General features: G+C 46.8%; 1 protein-coding gene across 1 annotated transcript in view; it reads left to right on the top strand.

Moving 5' to 3' along the window:
• GABBR2 (gamma-aminobutyric acid type B receptor subunit 2) overlaps nucleotides 1-16200 on the top strand; it is a gene marked incomplete at both ends in the record, with an annotated part of 366518 nt that overhangs the window by 310645 nt on the left and 39673 nt on the right. The window contains one exon of the mRNA XM_079706435.1: nucleotides 3778-3900. Coding sequence (XP_079562561.1) covers nucleotides 3778-3900 — 123 coding nt within the window. The remainder of the gene's footprint in view (nucleotides 1-3777; nucleotides 3901-16200) is intronic.

Here is a 16200-nt window from a genome sequence, read left to right as displayed (position 1 = left end):
TTCTATGGTGCTCAGACTTTGTATGGTTAAGTCAGTGCTAATTTTTAAATTTAAATTTTTAGATCTTTTTTAAAAGATTATTTTGTCACCTCTCTTTAGCACTGTATTGTGTATACGTATGGGGTATTTGTATAATTATTCATTATTAGTCTCCCCCTATCATGCATGCTCTATGAATGTAGGATATTTATGTTTTGCTCACTGCTGCAGCCCTAGTGCCTAGAAAAGAACCTGATTCAGAGTAGGCACTCAATAACTGTTCCTGTGATTAATAAATCAAATGTGATCCATAACTACTTAGACTAAATCCATTTAGTCACAAACAATGGTCAAGTGCCAGGCTTTGGAAATGGTACCAAAAGGAAATTAGACATGTCCTTTCCTGTTACTCTCAGGATCTTCCCACCTTGGGCCCGTCTGTGCGATGATTAGCCCTGAGTCTAGCAGAGCTGAGGTGCAGTATCACACTTTGCCCCTAGATGTCACTGTCCTCCACATAAACACAGAACCGTGCATTCTCAAAACCCAAGTAATGGTAGCCACACAGCCCATTTCTTGAGCATCTTCTCTGAGCCAGATGTTACGCTAGGTGCTTTCCATACATCATCTCATTTCACTCTTATACCAACTCTGCAGCTTAGAGTTCACTGGCCTCACTTTTAGAGGAGGAAATAAGCCTAACAGAGTCATACAGCTTGATCAAGATGACATTTCACAAGAGCTGGGATTAGAATGAGGTCTTCTAGATCCAAAACGGTGTTCTTTTTTTGCACCATACTTAGAGATATTACATGAGCCTCCCCACTCCTTGCCATTTTACAAGTCAGAAATGCAGAATGAGAGAGGAAGTGATTTGTTAGGGTCACACCTGGGTCACAAGGGATGGAGCCAGGACTCCAGTCCAGGTCCACATAATCCTAGGTCCTGTCTTTCCACTGCCACTCTGCTACCTCACACTTCATACTTGAGCCTTAAAATTGGGAGGACTTGACTCTCATATTTACCAGAGAGAAATTCTGATGCTCATCTTCTGTGCTGCATGCGTGCCTTCCCTATTCAGGCAGCAGCAGGAGAGGTGCGGCATCCACTCAGAAGGGAGGTCACTGAGGGTGGCCCCAACCCATGTTTCTCAGCCCTGCCCTGCAATGTACTACTTCTTGTCCAGTGTAGACTGTGCAGTCCCAACAGACCTGAGGTGTGGTGTGCTGGAGTGTAAGGTGGTCCGTACTCCTGTATGCATGAGCTCTCAGGAAGAGGCCAGGAGAAAGTGGTACTGCTGAGCAAGTTCAAGTTCACTGCCTCCTGGGAGTTAGACTGTGGGGAGAGTAGTACCCCTTATGTCTCGTGGGAAAGACTTGGCAGAGAGGGAGGGACCTGGAGGTGCTGGCACTTGCTGGTTGGGGAAGTTTGGGGAGGGGGAGAGGACTGAGAGGCTGAGGCCCACAACTCTGCCTGCCCGGTGCTTGTGGCATCTGCATCCTCCTGTCCATCTGGTAGTCACTGCTCTGGATCAGGCCTCATCCTTCCTCATCAGGACAATGGCCCCAGCTCCTAACTGGCCTCCTACTGCAGGATCCCGCCTCAGGTTCACCCCTTCATGCTGCAGAGAGCTCCCCATCACGCTGATGCTTAAAGACGCTTAAACCTCCAGTGGCCCCCATGAGGCCCCATCACGTGTCATGCAGGCTCTCTCCCTCCAGCTAGCCCTGTTTCCAGCCACCCACAACCGACCCCATGCACACCCAGCTACACAGAGCCTCTCACAGAAAGAACAGGGTGTTTCAGACAAAAGAACCAGCACCTACAAATGCCTGGGAAAGGATAGGAACCTGCGGCAGGTGATGCCTTATAGGAAGTAGAACCTGAGCCCTAGGCAGGAGACAGTGACCTTGAACTTGCTCAACAGCACCACTTTCCCCTTGTCTTTTCCTGAGAGCTCATTCATTCATTCTCCACATGTTCCTCAAGAAAGTTTGAGAGCCAGCCCCTGCACAAGGCACCAGGGCACAGAGGGGAGACTGGATGGTCACTGCCTCGGTTCTGATAGGAACACAGTTGCAGCATGGGCCCCATGCAGGGCACGCCCGGATTCACAGAGGAGCAGCTGCTCAGGCTCAATCTTGAAATCAGGATAGGAGGGCGCCAGGAGAAAGGTGGGGGAAAGAACTTCCAGGGGTCAGGTGCAGTGTGCGCAAATGCCTGGGGCTCAAACAGCCCTGGGTAAGCATCAAGCAGGGAGGCCCCTTCCAGCCTGTCCTCCAAGTCCTCAGCTCCTCAGGCATTTCTCCCCTTTGGCCTAATTTCTCAAGGCTAACAGGGAGCTGCCTGGTTCCCCTGAGGGCAGGGGTTAAACCAGGTTTCTACAGGCTATCAGCGGTTCACTGAATGCTTCTGAAAAATCTCAGAGGGGGCTTTGCCAGTGCCCCACCCCCAGGTAAAGTGGTCTTGGTGGATTTGATCTCTTTGGCAGTAACTCAGCAGTACTTTCTTGTTCTTTTCACAGTTTAGCCACAGAGAAGTCTCTTGAGTTTCTATTTCTCCTTTAAGGATGGCTTTAATCATTAAAAGCCAGACCTGGCGATGTTTCTTAAGCTTCTGCTTCAGTTTTGTTTATTTTTCTACAGTCTTTTCTAGAACTACTTTATCACATTAACTTTTGTTTGGCATTGGGGCAAGGGGTGAGGACACATAAACATGCAGTGAGTGAAATACAGGTTAGCTTTGCCCCAGACGGCATTTGTCCCCAGGCCAATCCCCATCAAACGGACATAAAGTGGGGTGGGAACTTCACAGTGTAATAAAGATACCCCAAGCTACAAAGTGGGATGGGAATTATATTTCTTCTTTATATATTCCTTCATCTCAATTCAACCAGGCAAACTTCTAAGTATCGATTGCATGCCAGGCCCTGCTAGGGGCTGAAGGCAAACAAATAAATAAAACAGGCTTCCCTTTTGCCAGGGGTTCCCCAGTTTACTGAGGAGGGCAGTTGTGTATACAACTTAATATAGCATCTGGTCACTGTAGAGCCTGGTAGGTGCTGTAAATGTTTGAGGGTGTGCACTCTGGAGAGAGGAGGAGCTTGGTTCCAATCTAGGCTTCATCTCTTAGTATCTGTTTTCCACTGAGCAAGTTACTTGGCCCCCAGCACTAGCCTCAGTTTCTTCATCTGAAAATTGGGAATAATAATAGTATCTGCCTTTGTATGAGATGCTGTATGTAAAACAGTCAACCTAGAGGTGGGCACAGTGTAAGTGTTCACTAAATGTTAGCATTTGTATTTATTCTCCTTCTTGTAGTTACTACTATTACTATTCATAAGTATAAGTATTGAACTTATTAAGTATGATTAAGTATGGGAACAGAGTGCTATGGGAGTAGTTAGTTCTGCCGTGGGAGTTAGGGAGGCTTCGTGGAGGAGGCGAAATGAATCTGGGTCTCTAAGGATTATTTGCCACATAGAAAGAAGAGAGTGTTCCAGACAAAAGAGCCAGCACCCACAAAAGCCTGGGGTGAAAATCACAGCAGGGCCAGAACCTGGGAGTCCTCAAATTTAACTAAGTATATGTGCGTGTTTGGGGCATGGACAAGCCAAGCTCACGAAAGGCCTGGAATACCAAGCAAAGGAGCTTGGCTGGATTTATCCTGTGGGCGACGGGGAGTCTGAGGAAATTTTCAACCTGGGGGTGACGCCATTCAGTCACCCACCTGACCTGGCCCCTCGGCCGCTGTTTGGGAAGCTCTCTCACGTCCCTTCTGCCCCTGCCCTCTCTGCAGATCATCAAGGACCAGAAACTGCTCGTGATCGTTGGGGGCATGCTGCTGATTGACCTGTGCATCCTGATTTGCTGGCAGGCTGTGGACCCCCTGAGAAGGACGGTGGAGAGGTACAGCATGGAGGTAAGCACCTGGCACCAGCAGGATGGAGGCCTATGCTGCTCCCAGCCGAACCCCCCCCCGGGGACAGCAAGGCAGCACATCTCCTTTACTGCCCCAGGTATGCTTCTTGAGAAGAAATCGAGGTGGTTACGGGGAAATCATCATAGGTCCACGTGGGTCCACGTTCCCTATCAGGAATGTCTCATTATTTCCGTTTCCTTCCATTTGAGACATATATTATTTCCGGAGGGCCAAATATAAGGTCTTCACTCCTGGAAAAAAATGGTGAAAGAATTTGTCTAGGTGTATTAATATATGCAGAATTAAGGGGAAATGTTGGGTCGTTTAAACCAGTATATTCTCTACACATTGTAGAAGCCCCCATTTATATGATCCATCAGCCTAGAAATTACATTGCATTTTTAATATCTCCTTTAAAGTGAGTTCCCTAAGGAGTGCTAGTAGGGAATAAACACTCTGATAGCTCCTCCAGTTACTAGAGGATCTTCAAAGTGATGTGTTGCCAGAAAGAAGAACCTTACATAAAAGTACCGTTAAATATATATTTTAGTAGTCTTGCGTTGGGCCTTGCTCTTAACTCACACTGGTCTTCCTAGGATGCTCCAGTTAGAGAAGTTCAAGATTAGGGAAGTTGTAGTTTTGTCGACTTTCTCCTAGTAGTGTTAAACATGCCTTTGTCGGAAACAGCCAGCTGAATGGCAGTGGCTGTACAGTACGATTTCCCTACAGTATAGCAGATTCTATTGAGAAAACTGGAGTTTCCTCCAGTTCTCTCACTGCACTATTAGGGAAATCTTTTTGTGGTATTTAGTGTGAATTTTATCAATAAAACTAAACTGGAAACAGTCATTTTATGCATTGAGGACAGAGGTTTTTATCCTTCTGGACAAGAAGGGTTTTCTAGCAAATAAGATGCCGGGCCTCGTTTGTCTGGAGACAGGCAGAGGGTTCGCTCAGCCCGGTAAGAAGTTATGCAGTTGGAGCAGTGGCAGAGAACGCTGTTTCCTGACAGCGCAGATTTAGGGGAAGGATTTAAGGCTGTGCGCCTCCATCTCACTGCCTTACGTGTCCATCTGGGGAGGAAGCGGGACTCCAGACAGGCACAATCAGACCTGGCAGAGGACAGACCTGTGCTGGCTGTGCCCATGGGCCAAGGAGGCAGGAGCTCAGCTGAGGCCACTCGCGCAGACGGGCTGTGGCTAGAGGGGAGGTGACATCTGGTCATCACTCATCTGCACAGTTGGCGAAGGAGCAGACCTGCCCCCAACTCCATCCCAGGGGAATTCACCACCCACCACCAGGATTTGGAAATCCAGACAGGCTATCAACAGGAGGAAGGGTTGTTACTGGCTAACTGGGCCCCCTGGCTAGGGAGAGCCTGGGGTGATGATAATCAGAAGCAATAATGCTAATAACTGTAATAACAACGGTGATGCGGTAGCTAGATGTGTGTGTTAATTCACTGAATCCTCACAGTAACTCTGTGGAATAGGTGCTATCCTGAACTCCATGTTAATGATGAGGAAACAGAAACCCAGAGAGATTATATAAGGCACCCAAGGTCACCTAGCAGGTTAGTGGCAACACCACCAACTATCGTCTCACCCACTCCTCACCCTGCCTTTCAATACACGACAGCACTTCGTAGTTTTCAGGTGTATTCACAGACCCTTGGTCACTGGGCTGTGAAGTGGGTTGGGCAAAGAAGTGTTTTCACATTTTGCAGACGAAGCCTAAAAATAGGTAACAGGCAGACTGAGCGCCCAGGATATCAGGGAAGGAGAAAAGGCGAGTCAGGCGGAGCCCATGGGAGGACCTGGAGCTGGGGCAGATGGGCAGAGAGCAGACCCCGCTGGGTTGATGCTGAGCCCAATGGCAGCCGGCGAGGCAGGGCGCTGTCACCTCCGCTCAAGGTTAAGGCCGGGGCGGAGCGTGCACAGGATCTCCTGGGATCTGGCTGTGGTGGGAGAGGCTGCAGGGCTAGAGTCGGCCGACTCTGGAAATAAATCCAGGAAGCCTGTCCCCCCCGGACTGTTTACAGGAGGTAGACCTTGTGCAGACCATAAGTATGAGGGACAGTTTGCTACCACCCACCTTACCTTTCTTCCTTGCTCTCTGTAGTAAGTACTGCTGCTCTGCATGGCTCCGCACATACAGCGCAAGCCCATTCCAGACCTTCCAGGGAATGGTTTTCAAACTGAGGAGCAGCCGGGTGCCACGGAAGTGCTTCTCTGTGTAGATGAGGAAACTGAGCCTGGGAAGGAAGGGGGTCCTGCCCGCGGCATCTAGACTTTTGAAGGGGGGTGGCTGGAGGAGAGCCACATCCCTGGCTCGAGTTCCCCACACCTTGTCTCTGTGTTTCCCTCCAAGTATCTGCGGAGATTTCTCTCTGAACCTTTCCTGGCCTGATCCTCATTTCTCCTCTAATTTTAGGGTTGCCCTGTCATTCTGTTGCCATGGTAGCAGAACCTTTGATTTGTCGACCCACAGCCCCGTCGGTTTATTGTCATTTTTCCATCAAACATCGCTAAACTATCAGGAGGGTCCCTCAGACCCTCCTCTGTGAGACTCAGCATGACGGTTGAACAGTGTGCCCAGGGATTAAGGGGTCCTAAGTTCTCCTCGAGGGGCTGTTTGCTCCAGAACCCCCAGTGAGAGGGAAAGTTTATGCTTGGGGGAGAGGTGATCAAAGATCTCTGTGGTCTGTTCTCTCCTCCCCTCAGACCACACCTACCTCGGATGCCTTTGGTCCCTCTGGACACTCTAAATACCTCAGGATTCCAGTCACAGGCCTTGCTCTGTGTTGCCCTTTCAAGCCTTTGCCCGTGCTGTCCCCGCTTCCAGAACCTTCTCTGACAAGTAAATGAACTTCAGTTCCAGGCCCCTGTATTAGCCAATGTGTTCCTGAGCTCCACCAGATTTAAGCACCTGCTCCTCCCAACTCCGGTCCCCAACATCTAGGCATCCCCTGTCAGGACACTTAGCATGCTGTTCACCCCTGCTGAGTGCATTTCTGCCCCACCCACCCCTCCTGGGCCACATAGATCACTCTCCCGCACCACCCAGCCCAGCACCGCTGCATGCTGGGAGACCTCACCTTGCTGGGGAGACAGAGGTGAGCACAACAGTGTGACACCTTGAGCTCATGGAGCCCACCAGCTAGTGGGGGGCAGACAGTAAACATGCAAATAAGCACAGTCACTTTAGATTGCACAGATTCTGATAGCAGCTGGAAGTAAATAAACAAGATGCGGGGTTTGAGAATAACAGAGGAGTTCCAGAATAACTCGTGGAAGAGATTCTCTCAGTGCAAGTGTCCAGGGAATGAAACTCTGATTCTGGAGTCCGACTGGAGGCATCCTGGCTCCACATTTATTCATTTGTACATAATAAATATTTATATAGCACTTGTCATGTGCTAGATACTGTTCTAAATACATGATGTTTATCATTTTAAAGGAGTTTTTATGCTTAATTAATAGACTTTATTTCTTAGACCAGTTTTAGGTTTACAGAAAAATTTAATAGAAAGCATAGAGAGTTCCCATATATGTCCCACCCCACACCCCATAGTTTCCCCCATTATTAACATCTTGCATTATGTGGTATGTTTGTGACAATTGATGAACCAATACTGACACATTGTTATTTGCTAGAATCCATAGTTTACATAGAATTCACTCTTTGTGTTGTACATTCTATAGATTTTGCCAAATGCGTAAAATTATGTATCTACCATTACAGTGTCATACAGAACAGTTTCACTGTCTGAAATATCCTCTATGCTTACCAACCCCTGGCAACCACTGACCTTTTACTGTCTACATAGCTTTGCCTTTTCCAGAATGTCATATAGTTGGAATCATACACAATGTAGCCTTTTTAGACTGGCTTCTTTGACTTAACAATATGCATTTAAGATTCCTCCATGTCTTTTCATGACTTGATAGCTCATTTCTTCTTATCAATGAATAATATTGTTTTGTATGGATGCACCACAGTTTATTTGCCCACTGAAGGACATCTTGGTTGCTTCCAAGTTTGGGTAATTATTAATAAAGCTGCTATAAGCACTCTTGTGTAGGGTTTTATGTGGACATAAGTTTTCAATTAATTTGGGTAAATACCTAGAATCAGGATTGCTGGTTCATATTCTACAAGTATGTTTAGTTTTGCCAAACTGTCTTGCAAACTGGCTGTACCATTTTGCGTTCCCATCAGCAATGAATGGGAGTGTCTGTTGCTCCAACCTTGTCAGCATTTGGTGTTGTTGGTATTTTGGATTTTAGCCATTCTAATAAGTGTGTGGTAGTACCACATTGTTGTTTTAATGTACAATTTCCTATGACATATGATGTGGAACATCCTTTCATATACTTATAGTATTTGCCACACATATTTCTTTGGTGAGGTATATCTTCAGATCTTTTGCCCACTTTTTAATTAGATTGTCTTCTTATTGTTGAGTTTTAAGAATTCTTTGTCTGTTTTGGTTGTTTGTGGTTGTTGTTTTTGGCCGCACCGCACAGCTTGTGGGATCTTAGTTCCCCAACCAGGGATTGAACCCAGGGCCACAGCAGTGAGAGCACCAAGTCCTAACCACTGGACCGCCAGGGAATTCCCTCTTGGTATATTTTGGATACAAGAACTTTATCGTATATATATTTTGCAAATAATTTCTCTGAGTCTGTATCTTGTCTTTTCATTCTCTTAACATTGTCTTTAGCAGAGCAGAAATTTTTTACTTTAATGTAGTCCAAGTTAACAATTTTTTATTTCATGGACCATGTTTTTGGTGTTGTGATCTAAAAACTCATTGCCAAACCCATGGTCACCTAGATGTTCTCCTGTTAACTTCCAGAAGTTTTATAGCTTTGTGTTTTACATTTAGGTCTATGATCAAGTTTGAGTTAATTTTTGTAAAAGGTGCAAGGTCACTGTCTAGATTCATTTTTATGCATGTAAATGTCTAGTTGTTCCAGTACCATTTGTTGAAAATACTATCCTTTCCCCACTGGATTGCATTTGTGTCTTTGTCATAGATGAGTTGACTGTATTAGTGTGGGTCTATTTCTGGACTTTGATTCTGTTTCACTGACCTATTTGTCTGTTCTTTCACTAATCCCACACTGTCTTGATTCATAGTTTTATGGTAAGCCTTGAAGTCAAATAAGTTGAATAATATCAGTTCTCTGACTTTTATTCTTCAATATAGTGTTGGCTATTCTGGGTCTTTTATACAAAGTCTCCATATAAACTTTAGAATCAGTTTGTTAATAGCCACAAAGTAACTTGCTGGGATTTTGATTGGGATTGCATTAATTCTATAGATCAGGTTGGAGAAAACTGACATCTTAACAATATTGTGTCTTTCTATTCATGAACATGGAATCTACTTTGATTCAATCTACTTTGGGTTTTTTTTGTTTTTGTTTTTTTTTAACATCTTTATTGGCGTATAATTGCTTTACATTGTTGTGTGATTCAGTCTACTTTGATTTCTTTCATCAGAGCTTTGTAGATTTCCTCATATAGATTTTATATATATTTTGTTAGATTTACACCTAAGTATTTTATTTTGTTTTTGGTGCTAATATAAATGGTGTTGTGTTTTTGTTTTTGTGTTTGCTTTTACAAAAGTCTTTTGAATCCTACAACCTTGTTATAATTGCTTGCTAGTTCCAGGAGGGTTTTGTTGATTCTTTGGGACTTTCTACATAGACAGTCATGTCATTGACAAAAGGACAGTTTTGTTTTTTCCTTCCCAATCCATATGCATTTTATTTCCTTTCTTGTCTTATTTTTGTATTAGCTAGCACTCCCAGTACAATGTTGAATAGGAGTGGTGAGAGAGAACAACCTTGCCTAGTTTCTGATCTCAGAGGGAAAGCATCTAGCTTCTCAACATTAAACATGATGTTAGTATATCATTTTTTTTCCTAAATGGCTTAAAAATATATACAAAGTGGTTCTGCTGTCCAAAGCTGAGGGTGCCTTTGGGGAGGTGACAGGAAGGACAAATGATGACACAGGCAGAGCCCGGGTCATTAGGGACCTTGTGTGCTAAGCAGAAGAGTTTAAAATTCAACATGAAAGACATTTAATCAGGGAGTGACATGATCAGATTTGACCTGGCGGCAGGGTGAGAACAGATGAAGGGGTGAGGCTGAAGGCCCAGCAGTGGCTCAGAGATGGTTTCTGCAGCAATCCAGGCAGGAGCCGATGGCGACCTAAAGCAGGGCAGTTGCAGTGGGAACAGAGAGAAGTGGGTGGATTTGAGAGATAATAAGGAAGCAGACGTGACAAGGCTTGGTGGTTGATTGACTCTAAGGGGGAAGGAGGGCAGGGAGGCAGCAAGGGCAGTGCCTGGATTTCTGAGTGGGTGGTGGATGGCGGACCTCATCACCGAGGTCAGGTGCAGAATGAGGAGTGGGTTTTGGAGGGCATGTGAGGGGTTCATTTCTGGTCAGAAAGGAGATCGGATGCAGGATCCTAGAGCACAAGGGAGCAGTTTGTCCAGTAGATAGAGATTTGGGGGAGGAGCGGTTAATACACTGAGGATGGGAGCTGTGGGGATGAGTGTGGTCTCCCAGAGAGTGGGTACAGTCAGAGTGAAGATGTCCCGACTGGAGCCCGAGGAATAACTAAGCAGGGATGGGAACAAGGGGAGAAGCCAGGGCAGGGGACTCTGATGTGATGGTCAGTAACAAAGCGGGTAGCCAGGAGAGAGGGCTGCCCACAGATAGAGCGAGGGAGAGAAAGCTGTCCCTGCACGGGAGGAATTTGAAGAAGGAAGGGAGGGGTCTCCAGAGATGAATGCTCCAGACCAAGGCAAGGACTGACAGGCTCCCTCACCATCCACCCCAGTGACCTGGCCCCGTCCTCAGTACTCCTGCATTGCACCTTGCTTCCTCTGCTTTACAGAGTCTGACGGGCAGATTGGCTGTTTCTGCATTTCACAGGTAGCAGGGGTGGATAAATCTGCCAAGTATGTAAAAAAGGTTTTTAAAATACAATTTATATTCTTGGGAAAAAGGGAAAAACTCTCCTTTTTTGTATACCTACAATACTAGTGGCGATGGTGAGTAGGTATTGGACATACGGGTGTGGGGTTCAGGGAGAGGTGTGGGCTGGAGATGGACACTTGGATGCAGTCAACATATAGATGACACAAAGCCTTGGCTGAGAGCACTGGGGGGCATTTAGATGGAGACAAGAAGGGGACTAAGGTCAGACCCTCAATTATTCCCATGTTTGGAGACCCGGGAGGTAGAAGGGAAACAGCAAAGGAGACCTAGAAGGAGAAACCATAGAGACAGAAAATCAGATGAGTCTGGTGTCTAGGAAACCAGATGAAGAAAATGTCTCAAGGAGGAAGTTTTGATGAAGCGTGTCAAACGCTACTTTTAGATCAAGTAAGATGAAAACCAAGAATTGACACTGTGTATGTGTGTGCATATACACACACACCCATATGGGTTTTTGTTGTTGGTTTTTTTTTTTTTTGCTTTTAAAGAAAATAATTTGGATAATTTCCCCTGAAGTGAAAGCAGTGCATACTGATGGTGTGAAGACAGCCTGTGAATCTAGGTGGAAGGGTTCTTTGCTTTTTCCCAAGCCTTTCTTCTCTACCAGGCCACCACCTACGCTTCCACTTGACCATTCTGAAATGGTTTTGAAATGGAGAGGAAATGGCAGACAGCACTAAAGGCCACCAACGTTGAACCCTCGGAGAGCCCCAGGCAGCCACTGAGGCAGCATCCTGCGGTTGCCTCTTGCTCCCTGAGCCTCCCCCCATCCGCTTCCCAGACAGGTGGCAGCAGAGACAGAATCACGTGCAGTCGGTCACCCACGGGAGCTACGTGTGTGACGTTCACTTACAGAAATGGCAGCAGGCTGTCCACACCGGCTGCCTGGCAGCCCGCCTCAAGAACCGCCTGCGCTCTGGGTTCTGTGCCTTTCTGGCCATTTGGGCAGTGACCAGGTAAAGGGCAGTGTGGCACAGAGGAGTATTTCAGACTTTCCTCCACATTCCATGCTTTGACCGTGCTTTTTGAAGCAAATGGGGGATTTGGAAGTCATGGACTGCCCTTGGCTCTGAAACTGGCGTCTTATTTCAGTTATGTTTCTATGGAAATGGATATTGGAAGAGGCAAATACATAGAGTTTTAAATAATTTTAACTCTTATCTTCTGCCTCCCTCTACAGTTGCTCTGAAAAAAATCCAATCCTAAAGCAGACACTTTCAGAAACGTCTGGTATCTTCATAAAGCTTGTCCAAGCTCCATCTCACGCTATTTATTTTGAAAAAAGAGACATCAGAATGTCCAGGGTGAGGGGCATGCTAAGGGTCAAGGTGCACCCTGCTCTCTGGGCTGCACATGGGCAGCCTGGTGGCCCAAGGCTTTGATGCCAAGGTCACATTCCAAGTGATGGGTCATCGCCACCAGCCCTGAACAGTAGGACAGGTCTCTCATCCATAGTCATCCATGGGGTTCTGGATGGCCGTCCTCAGGCCCCACCCGGATGCAGACCATGCCCCAAGCAGGGTAGTGGGACTCTGCAAGGACTTCGGGTGGGTTCGCTAGCTGAGAGCCACCCCAGTGAGCCTGACTAACTCCTCCCAGGAGAGGACTACACCATCTGATGTTCTGACCATGCCGTTCTGCTGTTTAAAGTCCTCCCCATCAGCTAGGGGATGAAGCCCTCCTCCTTAGCAGTTCAAGGGGACCTCGATGACCCGGTGACCTGGCCTCATTTGCCTCCCCTGCCTCATCTCTCGGCCCCTCCCTCGCTCCCTGTACTCAGCTCCCCTTATTAATGGCACTTATCCAAAACGTCACACGCTGTCCCCCCACGCCTCTGCATTTGCTGTCCTCCTCTACCCAGACCACCCTCCTTCCCACCCCAATACCCCGTCTTCATGTAAAAAATTCCTACTTGACCTTCAAGAGGCAGTCAGAAGCGTCTTCTCCAGGAGCATTTGGAGAATGCGGGCTGCCTTGGATGCCTTTGTCTAGGCCCCCGCCTCACCTTGTTGGCCCCCTCATCTGGTCACAACAGTGGTAATTATTTGTCTGTGCACCTGGCCCCTCCTAGTCTGTGACCTCCTCAGAGGCCAAGGCCATCCGTGTGTCCCCAGCGCCCAGTGGCAGGGTCTGGCTCACAGTAAGTGCTCGGTAAATATTTACTGAATAAATTGTTCCCTCCACCTAGAACTCTCTCCCCATGCCTCCACATGTCCGAATTCAACCCATGTGTCTGGGCCCATTAAGCCGGCTTCTCTAAGAAATGTCTTTGCCGAGCTGCGATTTAATTTAATATTACACCCTCACCTTTTATCAAGGGCCCAATTACGGGGCTAAAGCTGCCAATTGAAGAATGATTCAGCATCTTCTATAAAAGGCTGTTGTTCAGTTTGTGACTTAATGCCCCTGAGATAAAGATCCACAGGATAGATCCTCACAGACTTTAGTGCCAGGAAATGGGCTGTGCTTCCCCACCACCACCCGCCATGAACTTGTATCTCCTTCCTTCTTTCAATCAAGCAATCATAACTGAATAACTGAACTCTGTTTTCTTTTTAACTTTGGCTGCCAGAAAGTTGGAGCCAAATTCAACACTCAGCCGCAATAACCATCTTTTCTCAGGTTCCTGGAGGATTATCTCGCCTTCTGATCGTTTGTCTTTATTTTTAATTGTCCCGTTGTGTTTGGGCTTTTATTTTGTGCTGCCTCAGCCCCTTTGGGAGAGGAGGCAAGGTGTAAGTTCCAGATTAAGTTATTAAAATGAGAATGCTAGATGAGATTTAATTGGAATGATATGCCAGAGAGACATTTTAAGGATGCCTGCAGACAACCTCCTTCTGGCAGGGGTCCCAGCTGCAGTTGGCATTGTGGACCCAACATATGGACGGACAGCTCTGCCGGCCACAGCCAGGTTTCTGGAACATCTTGCCTCAGAAGGCATCTTAGGTCCATGGGAGACTGCAGTTTATTTCAGCTTCCTTATTGGCTTCCCTAGTGTCTCCAGGAGGTACTTGGGATCCAGAGGCCCCTCAGGACACAGAGCAAAAGATGCAGAGCCATTGCACCAGGGGACAGCCCTGAGGCAAGAGATTCTCTAGTCTCTACCTGTCCAGGTGCTCTGCAGGGGGTGGGCTGTTTACTAGGAATTTTCAAGTGCCATGGAGCACAAGAGCTGGAAGATTATCTGCAGTACTGGCCTCTTCTGACCACTTGTGTCTTGGTAAAGCCATTCCAGTTCTTGAGCAAAGACTACCTTTAAATTTTGATGATTGTCCCCCCCTGTCCATGTTGGCAGACACACAGGCTGTGGCACCCACGGAAGCATTCCCTCTTTTTTGTGGGGGAATTCCAACCAACCTACCTCTTTGGAAATGGTGTGTCATCCCGGCGCTCCTTCAGCATTTATGGGGGGCCTGTTGTGTGCTGTGCTCAGGCTCCCTCGAGGGCTGCAGTCTGATGGGCAAAATTAAATGCACACAGGGTGGGTTGTCGTCTTCTCCATGACACATGTCTCCAGACTCTTGGTTTTACGTTTGACTTACTGGGCTTACTTTTCTAAAATATGAGCCAGGATCGTGTTTGGATGTAATGTCCCTCAGAGGGTGAAGAGTGAGAGAGAACGGGGTGTGCTAGGTTTTGCTGTGGTAACAACAACAGCAACAAAACTCCGTGGATTAAAACAACAGAGACTTCACTCATCATAGTACTTGTTCGTAGAGGACCCATTGTAGCTTCCGCCCTTAGCATCCTCGCTCCAGGACACAGCTGGTGGGGCACCTTCTGGGACAGTTTTTGTGGCAACAGGAAAGAGTGTATGGCAAGTGACTTTTAAAGCTTCCACTCCAAACTGCCACATGTCACTTCCACTCATATTTCATTGGCCCTATCATGTTAATTCTCCATGCCTGGGTTCAGTGGGGCAGGAAAGAGCGGTCCTACTATGTGCCCAGGACAGAAAGAACCAGGTATCGATGTTCAGCCATAATGACTACTGTAGTGCCTCCCAGCCACTTCCTAATCACTGTCACAGCTGCCACCCCCCATTCGAATGTGAGCTCCATGAGAATAGGGAGGGGGCAGAGTTGTATGTTATTCTCTGCTGTATCCCCAGCACCTGCAAACGTGCCTGGCACATAGTACACACTCAATAGATAATATCAGTTGAACAATTGAATGAAGCCAGTCTTAGGGCAATTTTATTATAAGATCAATGAAATATTCTCTGAGAAGTTCTGTGCTAGTCCTGCATACTCTACTGTCAAATCCTATCCTAATCCATCACTTCTGTCCATCTTCACTGCTACCACCAAGGACCAAAGTACCATCATCTCCCACCATCTCGCATCCCAGAGGGGCCACTATGAGGCAGAACTACAGCTGACACACAATGGACAACAGGGATGATGAGTAAAGAACCTTTATTGTGTAGGCCACTAAGTTGTTGTTTATTGTTGTTACCACAACTTTCTAAGCATGTTCCCTGCTTCCACTCATAGACCCTTCCAAGCCACTCTCCATGGCAGACATATATCTTTTTTTTTTTTGGCTGCATTTGGTCTTCGTTGCTGCGTGCAGGCTTTCTCTAGTTGTGGCCAGCGGGGGCTACTCATCATTGCGGTGCGCGGGCTCCTCATTGCGGTGGCTTCTCTTGTTGCGGCGCGCAAGCTCTAGGCACACGGGCTTCAGTAGTTGTGGCTCGTGGGCTCTGGAGTCCAGGCTCAGTAGTTGTGGCCCACGGGCTTAGTTGCTCCGTGGCATGTGGGATCTTCCTAGACCAGGGCTCGAACCCGTGTCCCCTGCATTGGCAGGCGGATTCTTAACCACTGCGCCACCAGGGAAGCCCTATCTTTTTTTTTTTAAGATACAATTCACATACCATAAAGTTCAGTTTTAAAATGTATACTGCAGTGTGTTTTAATATTGTATACTCGTAAGGCTGTACAACCAATCCTCACTATCTAATTCCAGAAAATTTTCATCACCCCGAAAAGAAACCCTGTTCCTTTTACACATCACCCTCTATTTCCTCTTCCCTCCAGCCCCTGCCAACCAATAATCTACTTCATGGCTCTGTGGATTTGGCTACTTTGGAGATTTCATATCAATGGAATCATACAATATGTGGCTTTTTGTGTCTGGCTTCTTTGACTTAGCATAATGTTTTTAAGGTTCTTCCATGTTGTAGTATGTATTGGTATGTCATTCCTTTCTATGGCTCAATAATATTCCCCTATATGGATGTGCCACATTTCATTTGTCCATTCATCAATTG

Source organism: Hyperoodon ampullatus, assembly GCF_949752795.1.
Source record: "Hyperoodon ampullatus genome assembly, chromosome: 6".
Taxonomy (NCBI): Eukaryota; Metazoa; Chordata; class Mammalia; order Artiodactyla; family Ziphiidae; genus Hyperoodon; species Hyperoodon ampullatus.
This window is presented reverse-complemented; position numbering and strand designations above follow the sequence as displayed.